Below are 15952 nucleotides of genomic sequence, written 5' to 3' on the forward strand. Positions count from 1 at the left end.
GAAGTAGTGTATTTTATTGAAAAAAAAATTGTTAATGGGTTTCAAGTGATCTACTGCCTGTTTATAGTCTAAGGAGGTTGCAGTCTGTAATACAGTTGGTTCATTAAAGCTTTAGCTTGTACACAATTAGCTGATCCTTGTATTCACAGCAGATGTGAATGAGCACATAGTTACAGTGGGCTTTGCTCAACAGTTGGTCTTATTGTTCCTGTAACTGCACAAGTTGTTTATGACAGGAGCACAATTAAAGCTATAAAAGCAGAGGCAATTAGGAAGGTTAACTAATTTGTGTTGTTAATTTGTGTGTGTGTTTTAATAAGACAGCGCTTAGTGATGAAGTGAAAAGAATGGAGGGATTTTATGGATGTGCTCACAGTTTTGTTTTTTGTTTAGTTTTTTTTCCTGTCTTTATGTGTACTGCAGTGTTGGCTAGTAGAGCAGGGCGATATGGCCAAAAATATTTATCACGATATATATTTGAAAATTTGCGATAACGATATAACCGACGATATAATTGATGCGAGACAAAATACAACTCCACAACATTACTAGCGCAAAAAGACAACCTATCATTTATTTTCACTTAAACAAGAAGCTGGTTTTTATGTACATTAAAGCTTTATAAAAATGTAACAGTGCAAATGCAAATTCCTTGCTGAAAGTTTAACCAAAAGGCATTTCCAGTAGAAATGGGCTGACATATCCTGAGCATAACCATGTATAATATCCACTGAAGTTAAAAAGAGGTGCTTTGCAACATTAAACTGCAGTGTGCAGTACGCATTTTTCGGACCATAAGGTGCACGGGATTATAAGGCACATTAAGCGAAACAAAGCAGTCAGATAAATCAAACTTTATTAAACTCATTCTTCTTGCTTCCTCCACTTCTGTACCATTGATTCATTAATGTTGAATTCTCTGGCAGCTGCTCTATTCCCATGTTGTTGCAGTATATTAATGACTAACCTTGTATTGTGGATGGATTATCTCAGTTGTTCTCCTGACTGAAGTTTGGTCCGTTTACAGCATCCTGCCATGCGATTGCATTTGTTTCTAACCATGAAGAACCTTCACGTTAACTTTTATAAGTGGAAAAGTGTTAGTGTTCGTCCTCCAGCTTCACTGTTTATGTTATGCTAACATAGCTGTGTCGCTAGCGATCACGTAGCACATCATTATATACCAGCTAGCTCAACTTCAGTAACCCTACAAACGTCACTGCTGTTTAGTTTCCTGTCTTCATTTATGTTGGAAGTGATAGCAGAGCTGTACGTTTGATTTTTTTCAGAACTCTCTCAGTCAGAACATGCAATAGGGCAGGGATAGCTCAGTAGGTAAAGTGGTCGCCCCATGATCGGAAGGTCGGCGGTTCGAATCCACTTAATGGCTACCCTGAGGTACCCCTGAGCAAGGGGTGGCCTCCCCCGGGCGCCTGCTTAGTGGGCTGCCCACTGCTTCACTGAGTGAATGGGTCAAATGCAGAGAAAAACAAGTAATTTCCCCATAAAGTATCCATTATTATTATTATTATTATTATTATTATTATTATTATTATTATTATTATTATATCATGCTTAGGTAACTAGCGAAACTAGCGAGCTAACTTCCGCTAGCTTCCTGCTAACTTCTAACTCCGTTAAATGTAATAACTTTTGTTTTCATGGATGCCTGGAAGTTAAACTTTATAGTTACACCTGGTAAAGCAGCAATGCTGATCGTTTTATTAAAGATGAAAGAATTTAGACAGTTTTTAACTCTAAGTGATGCTGCAGTGTTGTTTGACCTGAAGCATACGGAGTTTAGGACCCAGATTACTCCCAGATTTAAGAGCATCTTAGTCCGACAAATACGACAATAACAACAGCCGCTTGCATGTTCTGCAAAAAAATGTGCTTTGTTGTGTATCTGACGGACAAACACCAAACCAGTTCCACATCACGGAAGTTGCACCATTTTTACAAACCAATTCTGGTTCATCTGTTTCACTCAACAATCGGCCATGTGCGTATGAAAACAAAGGCACTGCGCATGCGCGTTTTACTCCCATTCTATCGCGATATTTCATTTTCCTATCGTTGCCTAACATTATACCGGTATTACCATGAACGGTATAATATGGCCCAGCCCTATTGGCTAGTGATTTTAAAAAAACTGGGAAAGATGGAAAGAAAAGCAAACATGTCAACCATTGTCATGTCTTGTTTTAACACAAGTCAGCTACTTTAGCTACTTCCCTCTGATTAACAAAAAGTTATGCAGTAAAACACAATGCAAAGAACAGAGCATTCACTACTTACTGTGGAAATTTAATGACTTCTATGACTGAAATGGAAATGTACTAAAATGCTGGAAATATAACAGTGAGGCAGGCCAACATAGTCATGCAGATGTAATGCATTTGAAATGTATGTTTGGTCACTGAATCAAAGACAGATATTCTGCATGGCAGTGTTGGTTTTTGGGTACGTTGGCACAAATTAATAAATAAATCATCTTCATTGGCCGACATCAGGTGTTAATGAGAGCACCATTTAACTAAGTTCACTATTTTTATACAATGGAGTCTATTTACAGGTCATGGTGAATATTGTATACGTTTGGGGGAAGGAAGTTGTGTAATCTTTTTGTTGCGTCAGAGGGAGCTGATGAGTCTGATAAATTGATGTAAGTAATCCATTAAATAAGCATGGGTAGGTTCAACATATTAAAGAAAATCTCTAGGTCATTGTTTTTGTTGGCTTCTGACCACTTTAGTCACCACCACTAGTGTAATACACCCAAATCTGTGATGCAACTATTAGCGGTTGAGTTGTAGTGTGAGGTCCAGGTTTGAACAAGAAAGAAGACCTCGTGTTTTCTGTTCGTTTCTTTAGTTTGTATTCTAATTCTCCAAAAACTGTCCACCAGGAATTGGACAGTATTATAGATATACTATAGTGAATCTTGTAGTCTTTGTAACTACACAGCTAACTAATGTTAGTTAACGGTCAGTAGTAAAGTATGTCAGGCAGTTTTTCACAGTCACCTGTGAAGCAAGCTGGCTGAGTGCTCACTTACAAGTATTTATTTATTTATTTATTTATTTATTTATTTATTTTTCAACAAAAATGTGTCTGCTAGGGCTGGGCCATATCATACCGTTCACAGTAATACCGGTATAATGTTGGGCAACGATAAGAAAATAAAATCTCACAATAGAATATGGGTAAAATGCGCATGTGCAGTGCCTTTTATTTTCATACGCACATGGCGGAAAAAGCATGGCGGAGAATGAGAAGGGCGAAAGCCGATCGTTGAATGAAATGGATGAACCAGAATTGGTTTGTAAAAATGCTGCAACTTCAGTGGTGTGGAACTGGTTTAGCTTTCGTCCGTCAGATACACAACAAAGTACTATTTTTGGTAGAGCATGCTAGCCGGCCGTCATTATTACCATGTTTTTTGGAAAATACGGCACACCTAAAATCAATCCTTTGATTTTTCTGAAAATCGACAGTGCCCCTTATAATCCTGTGTGCCTTATGTATGAATTCTAGTTGTGTTTACTGACCTCGAAATGATTTTATGTCGTACACGGCGCTCAAAAATCTGTCAAATGTTTTAGTATGACTTTGCTAAACTACGAACCCGCACCGCTTGATGGATTGTCGGAGCATTACGGCTATCGTAGGCAGGAGCCTCGCTGAGTGATACATACTGTGCTTCAACATAATATTACGGTATTGTATGTGTATAACTCAAGTTTTGTGGATATTATACATGGTTATGCTGAGGATATGTTGGCCAATTTCCACTGGAAATGCCTTTTGGTTTAACTGTCAGCAAAGAATTTGCATTTGCACTGTAAACTTTTTATATAACTTTAATGCACATAAAAAAACAGCTGCTTGTTTAAGTGAAAATACATTGATGGGGTTTTTTGCACTAATAAAGTTGTGGAGTTGTAAAGTATTTTGTCTAGTGTGTCTTTTATATTTATGTGTGTGTGTGTGTGTGTGTGTGTATATATATATATATATATATATATATATATATATATGTATCATTATCGCAAATTTTCAAGTGTATATCGTGATAAATATTTTTGGTCATATCACCCTGCTCTAGTGTCTACCAGTTTGTGTTTTGTCCTCATCTCTATATACTCCCCCACCACCCCGAGCTGGACCAGGCAGGCAGCTGCCCCAACCTAAGCGTGGTTCTGCTAGAGGTTTCTTCCTGTTAAAAGGAAGTTTTCTCCTTCCCACCATCGCCAAGTGCTTGCTCACAGGGGATCGTCTGATTGTTTGGGTTTTCTCTCTAATATTATATGTTCTCTACTTGGTAATATAAAGCACCTCAAGGCAACTGTTGGTGTAAATTGGCACTATATTAATAAAAATGGAATATAATTGAATAAAAGTTTTTCATCGAACCATTTAAATGGGAATGAAAGACATCTTTTCACTTGCTCCTGCCCACTGCTGATTTGGTGATCCCTGCAGCAGAGCTGAGTCTATATAACATTTTAAAGCTTAGGTTACTAATTAATTTGCATATTAGGATTGGTAATAGAAAATATAAGTCTAATAAATTATGCTTCTATGGATTAAGATAGAAGCATAAAAAGTAATTACATGAGCTTTTTTGTGCTGATCTCTCTCCTGATGGTCCAGTGCACAAAACATGTTATGTTGGGCACTACAGCATGCTCTAGTTTTAGAGCGGAATATCTTTTGTAAAGAAAGGGTGGTGCTAAATGTTGCTGGAGATTTATAAACAAGAGCGTTAAACTAGAAAATACTCTCATGATGTAAATTTGTCTGATTATCTAAACGTGCGGCCCACATTCGGCAGTGTTGTGAAATATGTGGCAGCATCTTTCCTTACAAAAGCAACCATCTGGTCTTTGTTTGACAGTTCTATGCTAACCCTTTCTATTCTTGCTTTCAGAGTCTATTAAACCATTGTGATGTGTATGTGTGGACTTGTGCTTGTGTGTTTTTGTACTACAGAGGGCAGTAAGCAGTTTCAGCTGTGGCCTTAGAGAAAGGATGTATTGTCTGAGGACATTTGAGGATCTGTTTTGTTACAGATAAGGGGTTTGAAGTTAACGTCCACAGCTTGATCAAAGGGCATAGATATTGTTGATGCACCAATCTCTGTATTTTCTTCTGCTGCTTTTCCTTTTATTTTGTACACTGTTCTTTCTTACATCCTCTAGACCACTTCCTGTATGTCCTGCCTTCTTCTGAATCTCAACTGTTCTCAAGCTGAAAATACCCTTTCTTGTGTAGATGTGTTTTTCCCCACTGCAGTTAAACCTTGTTGTATCTGTGTCTGACCTACTTTTAATGTGAGTAAAGCTAAAAAGATTCTATCTCCAGTAAACATAATGAAGATAAATGTAGGTGAGTTAACTGGTGCAAGTTTCAAATCGAGTAGTGTAGTGTGTGTGTGACTAAATAAATTTACCTGTCTGGCACAGTGTTTCTTTTTTTTAAATTCTAATGTCTAGTTTTTTTATCTTGTCTGTTACCTACTTATACAGACACAGATGTTGCTTTTTATGAGTTTTCCTTGTATGACTCCCTAATCCTTGACAGGACATCTGGCAAAGCAATTGTTGTATTTCAATGAAATTTACCATGGATATACATTAGAATTCCTGGGAAAAGTTTTGCATAGATCTGTTGAACAATAGCGTCTCAGATGCCTTCTGGTGTTTCTGATTCTTGGGTCAATCTTAACCAGCTGGCTCAGAGAAGTTGATGTCCTGTTCTCTTTTTTTTTTTTTTTTTTTTTTTTTTTGGTTGAGTGATTTAGAGCATATTGAAAGTAAACAGAACTACATGAAAAGTGAAAGTAGAACAAACACCTTTTCATTCCTAGATCAACATGAATGTCATTTGAGGGTAATACTATTGGGTTTCCGAAAGTAAATGTTTATGTGTTAAACTACATCTGCTCTTAGCAGTGCAACTCTACAAACATACAGAATCTGATGTAGGAATTACTACTTCCTGATATTAGTTTATTTTTCCTTCTGAGAACTAAGAAGGGAAAACACAAATTGTTTATGCACAGATCTTTAGGTTAACAAACAGGCACACAAACACACACACAACCGATAGGCATCTGTTTGCTATTTACTTTAGAAGGGCAGAGGAGTTTCAGAGCTTGACAGAGAAATGTATACCTGTGAAACACATGTAGAAAAAGAGTGAGTCTTTGAAAAGAGTACAAGTTAACAGAAGTCAGAGTTATGCCACTTTAGTATTTCTGTCCCTCAGTATCTTTTCTAACACAGTACCGGTAGTTCCTTTTTCTTGGGTCTTTACTACTGTTAAATGCTGGCTTCTTGCTCTCTTGTTCTTGCCCTTTCTGCCTGCTTCAGGCTTGGACAAACAGGAATCGCTTAGTGTTATCAGCACAGTCTTTGTGTGTCTTAATGAGCGTCAGGGCAAAGACAGAGAGGGAACACACACTCTGAGTGCAGTGTAAACACTTGATGCAGACTTAGAAATAGAAAGAAGGGGGATCTTAAAACTAACACCGGCAAACAGCCAAAGGCAGGGGAAACTGACTGAAACCAAGAGAGAGAGGAAGTAACAACCCATAGTAGAAGCAGTATGGCGGGGTCTTACTAGTTAATAATCTCAGAATAAGTGACCTGTGACATGTTGCTTAGGCAAAGCACGTGTATATTATTCAGAGTTATTCAGGGTTCATGTGTTGTGCACTCACTTATGTCAGTGTTTTTCAAATCTGTTTTGCTTTTTGCTTCATTGTGTCCAGCTTACACATAACAAGGAACAAAACTTCTGCTAATCTATTGTTTTTCAGTGATAATTAATCTGCCAAGTTTTACTTTGATCAGATTAATAATTGTTTATGTTAAAACACTGTAAAATCATATTTGTTGACTAATCTGTTAACTAATTGTTTCAGCTCTAATGAGCACTTCAAGGTTAATGAGAAAAACTTGGACTGGTCTGCCTTTTGGTGTAGATAAAAACATTCATATAGTGTAGGGTCAAGGTCCTACAATATTAGAGAAAGAGCCCCTGTGATCCAGCAATCCCCTGTGAGCAAACACTTGGATGTGGTGGTGAGGAAGAACTCCATTTTAACAGGAAGACCTCAGGCATTATAGGCCTAAGCCAGGCTGTGAGACGGGTTGGCCATCTGCCATGACTGGTTGGGGCAGGGTGAGCATAGAGGAAAAAGATTAGCATAGAGACAACAAACAACCCACATGAAAGACGTTTGGCTGGCTGGTGGGAACAGAAAGGGAGAGATCAGACTCACAGTTAATGTAATAGCGATTATATAAGGCCATACATAAGGAGAGTAGAGGCAAGGTGCCTCGGCAGCAGCAGGGAGGCCCCACATTCCAGACCCCAATCGGACAGCCAACTCCTCCTCACAGACCCCCCGCTCCAACAGGCAATAGAGAACAGGGGTGTGTGAAGACTCCAAACCTCCCTCCGCCCGCTCATATGTAGTGTTGATGCATGTGTGTTCTAAGGTGCATTAAAAACCCAGGAGGGCATGGAGCTACCTGCCAGAGAGCAGCTGGTAAGCGCACAGCCCCTCCTGATAGCCCTCAATGTCTACGTGTATTTAAAATTGAGAGGAGGGCGACAACGCCAGGGGTGAGGTTGTACACCCTGATGGTCTTTTGGATTCGGTGTAGCGTGCCCACCCCCAAGATCGTATATGTATGTGTTATGAGAGTGTGAATAATGTGAATGTCTTTAAGTTGTGGGATAAAATTGAGGCACAGGCAGCCAGAAGGGGACAGAGGGGGGGATGCCTCCCCTGCACCCTGGTGACACACCTTTACCCCAAGGCCCTGCATGTGTGGGTGATTGTGGTGGAGCAGGACGAGGGAGGCAGCTACAGGGAGTGCAGAATTATTAGGCAAATGAGTATTTTGTCCACATCAACCTCTTCATGCATGTTTTCTTACTCCAACCTGTATAGGCTCGAAAGCCTACTACCAATTAAGCATATTAGGTGATGTGCATCTCTGTAATGAGAAGGGGTGTGGTCTAATGACATCAACACCCTATATCAGGTGTGCATAATTATTAGGCAACGCCCTTTCCTTTGGCAAAATGGGTCAAAAGAAGGACTTGACAGGCTCAGAAAAGTCAAAAATAGTGAGATATCTTGCAGAGGGATGCAGCAGTCTCAAAATTGCAAAGCTTCTGAAGCGTGATCATCGAACAATCAAGCGTTTCATTCAAAATGGTCAACAGGGTCGCAAGAAGCGTGTGGAAAAACCAATGCGCAAAATAACTGCCCATGAACTGAGAAAAGTCAAGCGTGCAGCTGCCAAGATGCCACTTGCCACCAGTTTGGCCATATTTCAGAGCTGCAACATCACTGGAGTGCCCAAAAGCACAAGGTGTGCAATACTCAGAGACATGGCCAAGGTAAGAAAGGCTGAAAGACGACCACCACTGAACAAGACACACAAGCTGAAACGTCAAGACTGGGCCAAGAAATATCTCAAGACTGGTTTTTCTAAGGTTTTATGGACTGATGAAATGAGAGTGAGTCTTGATGGGCCAGATGGATGGGCCCGTGGCTGGATTGGTAAAGGGCAGAGAGCTCCAGTCCGACTCAGACGCCAGCAAGGTGGAGGTGGAGTACTGGTTTGGGCTGGTATCATCAAAGATGAGCTTGTGGGGCCTTTTCGGGTTGAGGATGGAGTCAAGCTCAACTCCCAGTCCTACTGCCAGTTTCTGGAAGACACCTTCTTCAAGCAGTGGTACAGGAAGAAGTCTGCATCCTTCAAGAAAAACATGATTTTCATGCAGGACAATGCTCCATCACACGCGTCCAAGTACTCCACAGCGTGGCTGGCAAGAAAGGGTATAAAAGAAGAAAAACTAATGACATGGCCTCCTTGTTCACCTGATCTGAACCCCATTGAGAACCTGTGGTCCATCATCAAATGTGAGATTTACAAGGAGGGAAAACAGTACACCTCTCTGAACAGTGTCTGGGAGGCTGTGGTTGCTGCTGCACGCAATGTTGACGGTGAACAGATCAAGACACTGACAGAATCCATGGATGGCAGGCTTTTGAGTGTCCTTGCAAAGAAAGGTGGCTATATTGGTCGCTGATTTGTTTTTGTTTTGTTTTTGAATGTCAGAAATGTATATTTGTGAATGTGGAGATGTTATATTGGTGTCACTGGTAAAAATAAATAATTGAAATGGGTATATATTTGTTTTTTGTTAAGTTGCCTAATAATTATGCACAGTAATAGTCACCTGCACACACAGATATCCCCCTAAAATAGCTAAAACTAAAAACTACTTCCAAAAACATTCAGCTTTGATATTAATGAGTTTTTTGGGTTCATTGAGAACATGGTTGTTGTTCAATAATAAAATTATTCCTCAAAAATACAACTTGCCTAATAATTCTGCACTCCCTGTAGAGATGAGGAGGGAAGGAAGGGAGGGGCAAGTGACCCCTCCCTGGGGCCAGCTCCCCCACTGACCCCAGTAGGCATCCCCATACTTCGCAACCCGCCAGGGAAAGGGGGCCCAGGCCCATTCGGACCGGGGCCCAGTTCAGCAGCGCCGCCCGGCCCCACCACAGAGAAAACTGCACCCACCCCGTCATCCACTCAGCTTCCAGACTACACAAGACAATAGACGCCCAGGCTGAGATCTTCCTCCACCTCTCCTATATCTCCCCCTCCTGCAGAGTGAGTTCCTGAAGAGAGGAGACCTCCTGCATGATGTAACAGCCTCCCCCACCAGTTGAAGAGCCCCCCAGGTGGCTCGATGCACTGGCGGAACCCTGCGCCAGGGCCAGGCCCCCATACACCCACCCGCCCACAATCCCGGCGACACACCAACCAGGACCCAAGCCCCCAAGGCCCAGCCAGGGCCCCAGCCCAGAGACGGAGCACCCACAGAACCCCACGCCCGTCCCGGACCCACCCAGGGGCAGCCAGGCTACCAGGTCAGTAACCGTCAGCACAGACCCTCCCCTGGCCCCGCTGCACGCAGCCACGAGAAAACCGTCACCTAAGAGCCAACAGAGCCCTTAATAGGCCATGACCGCAACCCCAGGTTGAGCCCTCCGAGAAAGATGCTCTTGGGGAATCCCCCGATGCCCCAAGCCTGTCTTACATTTGTATACATTTTTTTTTGTTGTAGAAAAACTTGAAAATACACTTCTTGTTCAACCTTTTTGTTGGAGCTTACATCTTTGCTGATATTACATCACCTCTGCCACTACATGATTATTTCATCAGCCTCCCGTTGATGACACCGGTTGTGTATGTGGCTGAAAGTGGAGCAGTGCATTCCGCTCCACTTAAATCTGTCCAATACAATGTAGTCTAACGCTATTGCTGTCATGCTGCTCTGATCCGACTTCCCTTCATTCTTTCTTCGGCTTTGCAAAGCCACATACTGTAGGCCATTAGGAGCGATCATGTTATACTAGACATCAGTGCTAGTGGCAATTTTTATCCCAACATGCAGTTCTTGTTAATGGGACCACAGCATTCACTATCCCACTGTATCCCAACTATATCATCACCTGTTGTGTAGGTGTTTAAGAACCAGCATAGTACTTTATTGCACAGGAAGGAAGACTTGCTTGAAAATAGTGCGAAGTGGTAAAAATGATTTAAAGTGTCGCCCTACACTGTAGACATTGTAGGCTTTTAGATGAAGTGTACTAAAAGTGAAAGATGTTGTGAAGTAGGCAGTAATTAAAAGATGGGGATAGTGGGCCATTCTACTCTGTTCTTTTGACCTAAATATTCTGAAGTTCTTTGAAACAAAGTAACTGACAACCAACAAAAGCATGAAAAAATGTCCACTGAAGCAAATATGCAGGGTGCTGCTACGCTTGTACTAGTGGCGTTTATTATAGCGGAGTAAAACTCCTGACTGAAAAAAATACATCACTTCAGCTCACCGATCCTTAGGCTTGTATGACCGACCATCTTTAAGGGGAGCTTTATTCCTCCTTGGGTGTGATCGCATTTCAAGGAAAAGGCATTAGTTTAATTTCAGCTTGTATTAAATAGCCTAGTCTATCTCCTTAATGGGTGGGCCAATCTGAATGAAACTTTGCACAAACATCGCCATGCATATAGCAATTATGTACATCTATACGTTTTCATGTTTATTATAAATACCAACTCTTTTGAGTTTCCTATACATTACGTTCATTTCATCATAACCCTGCAAATGCATTGTTACATTTTCCATTTGCATTTGATTCATGTCACATGTTCAGCGTATGTCAACCAAATGTAACTTTAACACTCACCAAAATTTGCATTCATACTGGAATTTGTTCAACTCTCCAGTAAATGTGAAATGAAGAATTTGAAAAAGTGCCCAGAGAGCACATAGGGTGGGTTTTTGCAAGTATTTATAATTAAGTAATAAGTGTCTCTGACTGCTTTGATATTCAGTCTGTCATCCAAGGGGGTGGGTTTGTTTTGCTACTATTTCTGGATTACAAAGGCACTCAATTACCACAGTAGGTTCTGCCCTTCCTGGTTTCCACAAAACAAGATAAGGAAAGCACTGGCCACACTAAACAAGTACTGTCCCTGTTTAATTAAATGTCTTGAATTGTGTAAATAAACTATATTTGTTTGTTTATATTAGTCAAAGTTTTGGGGAAACAAGCACAGAGTTGGTATTAATTTCTATTTTCTAACCTCATTTTTGTCATTTCTATTCCAATCCCAAGCACAACTATGTTGTATGAGTGATTGAAGTACATTCTGCATGTAGGAAATCACCAGACTTACAATAATGTAAAAGTAAAAAGCAATTTTAGTTAATTAACTAATAATTAATTAATATCATGTCTCAGATAATTTCCAACATGTGACATATATGGCAGTTAATGTGTGAAAATAGCCTTGTTTTGCTTTTTCCTCCCAGAATTTTGGGTTTAGTTGTAAATCTTAGTCCTCTGGTGGAAATAAAACCCGAAAGCTGTAAAAACCTGTTAATTTAAAGGTTCCTGTGTATTCTTGTAAACAAACAGAAGTTATATTTGCATGTATTTTTTCTATTAACATATAATGTGCACTTTTGTTTTTGTGCATGTTTTGAGTTTATATGGCTCCCACCTTAAACAGTTCTCCCTTTTAAAAGAAGTTGGCTCTCAGTGGGGCTTCTTGGTTAAATGAAAGAACTAATAATTGTATGTGGTGTGGTGAGATTAATAAAACATTTAAAAGCCCTTTATTAAATGTTTTGTCACATGTACAGCATGTGTGCAGGTGTTTTCCAGTCTTGTTTGTTACGTTGCTATATTTTAACACCATGTGTGTTAAGGGAGTGTTTCTCTGTAATTTATTTAAAATCAAATCTGTAATGGTTCTTGGATGTATTACATGTGCCTGATAGAGCCCATCTTCAACTTGCACACCTCAAATCTTACCCCCCCCCCCCCCCCCCCCCCATTTTTTTTTCCTGTGTCTTCTCAATGTCCAGCTGAATGTTTTTCTAACCAATCTGTTATTTCCAGTCTGTCAGAGAACCTTCTCGTGCTACCACATGGATATCATGTGTGCGTGGGGGTGGTATTGAGTTACAGCTGGATAAGAATTGCTTTTCCAGAGTTAGCTTTTAAAAAATAGCAGGAATACTCCTCTGTTCTCAGCCATCTTACACATTACATTTGAAAACACAAACACATTTTAATATTTTTTCATACTCAATAATCTGTTAATTACCTTGTGGCTTATTAGGCTGCAGAGCTCAGTGGTCATCTTTGCTCTTTCGGTGACAGGAGTGACAGGATTTTTATAGCCCAGCATTTTTCCACCAGTTGTGCAAAATGTATTGCAGTGGTTGCATTTGGGTGTTTGCCACAGAGGTTACTTACACTCGGTGTTGCTTTGCCTGCTTATTGCGCTCCTAAAATAGCATCCAGTCTACCACCACAGGTATTTCTAGAGTCAGAGAGTTCACCTCCTTGTCACGTGTAGGTCAGTGGGCTATCAGGTCAAGATCTAATACTGTACTGCATCCTAATATGCACAGGTGTTTGTAGGAATAGCTGACGCATGAACTTGTTTGCTGTTATGTTTGGGGTCATGGATTCAGTTCTCTCCCTGATTCTGCTATTAGATTTAAGGAACCTCTTCCAATATTCCCCAGTAAAGGTTTCCTTAAATACATTTCCTGTTAATAAAGTAGGTCATTATAGAAGTGTTTCAGCTATGCCAAATCTTGCTCATTTCATAGCTGTATCCTGCAATTAAAGCTTGCTGTGCTGTATCTTGTACTATCAAACTGCTCTGTAGCAAGATGGTGTTTGAATGAGATCAGGCTAGAAGCTTTCCAATAGCTGACTTCTTTCTGTGTGAGCAGCCTATCAGTGGTATAAAGGACGATTTGGTTTGTGTATGCGTTCTTTGGTGAGTGTGTCTAGACTGGATACTGTGAGTGTGTGCTCTTGTACACATATGATAACAAATGTTTTGTGTGGGCCACAGCAGAGCCGAGAAACATTCCTCCCTGTGAGAAACATTACTCACATTTTGGGCATCACGGTGACTTTGACTGCAAAGTAAACATGCTGATATGAGTGTTAACAAATGGAGCATACCATTTGTTCACATTATTATTGATATTATTTGATAAGTTAGTAGATAGGAGATAAGTCTTAAAGTCAGTAAAAGTCTTTGATAATATAAAAAATATGGGACAGTGTATGCAATACAATAAAAATAGTACACACTGATTTGCAAATATCATAAAACCCATAGTTTATTCACAACAAAATAAGAAAATATTTAAACTGGGATAGTGTAGCATTTTAAAAAAAAAAGAAAAAAAAAAAGGTGGTGGCAGTAACACATCTCAAAAGTTTACATGGGGCAACAAAAAGCTGGAAAGTAAGCGGTACTAAGACGAAAAAGCTGGCAGAATAGTTTCTGTCTAATTAGGTTAATTGTCAACAGGTTAGTAACATGATTGGGTATGACAAGAACATCTTAGAGGCAGAGATTTAAAGAATTAAAGATAGGCAGAGGTTCACCAGTCTGAAAAGCTGCATTTACAAATGGTGGAAAAATGTGCAAAATTTGAATATCTCATCATCTACAGTACATAATTTCAATAAATCCTATGAATTTGGAAAAATCTATGTGTGCAAGTGACAATGCCAAAAATCAGTATCTGATGTCTATATTATTTAGGCTCTCAGGTGGCCCTGCATTAAAAACAGGCATGATTCTTTCATGGAAGTCACTGTTTGGGTTCACTTCCAGAAACATAGTTTTATCGTCAGAAATTTAAAATTCTTTTTGGAAAACCTGGACAGAATGTCCTCTGGGCTAAAGAGGAGAGGGACCATCCATCTCTGATGGTACAGGAGTGCATCATTGCCTGTGGAAAGGCAACGTCAACGCTACATCTCCACAGTGGTAAACATGGCCCTGTCCCTACTTTTTTGAGATGTGTTGCTGACATGAAATTCTTGCCATTTAACAGCGTCTCACCTAACTGTAACCTTATGGGGTTATATATTTGTATATTTATATTTTGTGTAGTCTTCGTATATTCTTCACCACCTTTTATTCTCCTTCTTTGTCCTCTGTCTTTAGACAAATGAGTGGAACAAAAACGATGAACGCTTGCTTGCTGCAGTGGAGCATGGCGAGGTTGAGAAAGTCTCATCCCTTCTTGCCAAGAAAGGTGCCAATCCTGTAAAGCTGGACAGTGAAGGCAAATCAGCGTAAGTGGTCTTGGACTTATCCACTTACTTTTTTCTGATGGTATTTAAATGTTTATGTTTCCAGTGCAAGAATTCCATTTGATTTTCCTGAGGTGACGATAAAGTCAAAGCATAACTTTTGCTTAAAATAAAAACTAATTTGTTGATATAGACACACAGAGATCACAGTCTGCAGTGCTTTTTGTAGAATGAGGATGACATGGGGGAAGCAAACTGACTTGAGGCTGCAAACCAGAGAAATGCATTAAGTGTTGACACCAACATGGTTTTGTCTGGCAAGCTTGCACATGTTTTAAAATAAATATCCAGCAAAGCACAGTGAATTTTCTCATTTCCTTTCAATTCAAAGATTAAACATATGTCTATACTATATGCTCAGATTCTCAAGTAATGGCCTTATATAACTGCTTTCATGCTCCACAGCACAGTTTTAAAAATGAATGGCCAATCTAAAAATATGTCTCTTACTTTTTCTTGAAACGGTGACATTCATTCAGCCTCTCTGAGATTCTATGTTTTGAAAGCAAGTTCACTTCCGCAGAGCCAGTGGAGGTTACTGTTGCGTCACCGCTTAGTATTAGTGATAACGCAGAGGCTTGTGTTAATATTTGACCCTTTTCTTTTTTTCTGAAACTCAACACCTCTGACCTTGATTTGTAGAGCAGCTCTCACAAAGCCAGGAAAATCAAATCTCAGGAATAAATGCAGTGAAAAACAAATATGTAGGTTTTCATTTATTTTCCCATTCACCTGTAGTTCACATCCTTGGCCTTTTCCTCTGTGTGCTGCTAGAACACAGAAACACACATCCAAATGCATGCAAAGCCTTTGTAAGTCATGGCAAATGTGTGGGCTTGGAATCGCAATGCTCCGATCTTTTCAGCACGCACGAAGGGGGAGTCTACAGTATCTCTATGGTGATAAAACCTGACTGAAAGGCATGTAGACATACTTGTGTGTTTGTGTGTGTGTGTGAATGTGTATCCTACGCACACACTGATGGAAGGCTGAGCTTGCCCTCCCCCCGTTCATCTTACTGAGGTGGAAAGAGGTCGTATTGATCATTTGCTGCATGCATATGCACAAACCTGCGCACACAGTGCATACACAGGGCAATTTTTTTTTGCATACGCAGTCATATCGACTTACAGCATTCCTGCTCACAAGTCAGCGCTTTACCAGATTTTCTAGAAATGGTCAGTAAATGGGTATTTA

The 15952-nt window shown here is 40.1% G+C and overlaps 1 protein-coding gene across 2 annotated transcripts in view; it reads left to right on the plus strand.

The window, feature by feature from the left end:
• The window catches only part of rai14 (retinoic acid induced 14), a 58740-nt gene that overhangs the window by 12757 nt on the left and 30031 nt on the right, over positions 1-15952 (plus strand). For both annotated transcript variants that reach the window (XM_026174008.1, XM_026174009.1), the window contains exon 3: positions 14607-14737. In XM_026174008.1, coding sequence (XP_026029793.1) covers positions 14607-14737 — 131 coding nt within the window. The remainder of the gene's footprint in view (positions 1-14606; positions 14738-15952) is intronic.

Source organism: Astatotilapia calliptera, chromosome 7 (assembly GCF_900246225.1).
Source record: "Astatotilapia calliptera chromosome 7, fAstCal1.2, whole genome shotgun sequence".
NCBI lineage: Eukaryota > Metazoa > Chordata > Actinopteri > Cichliformes > Cichlidae > Astatotilapia > Astatotilapia calliptera.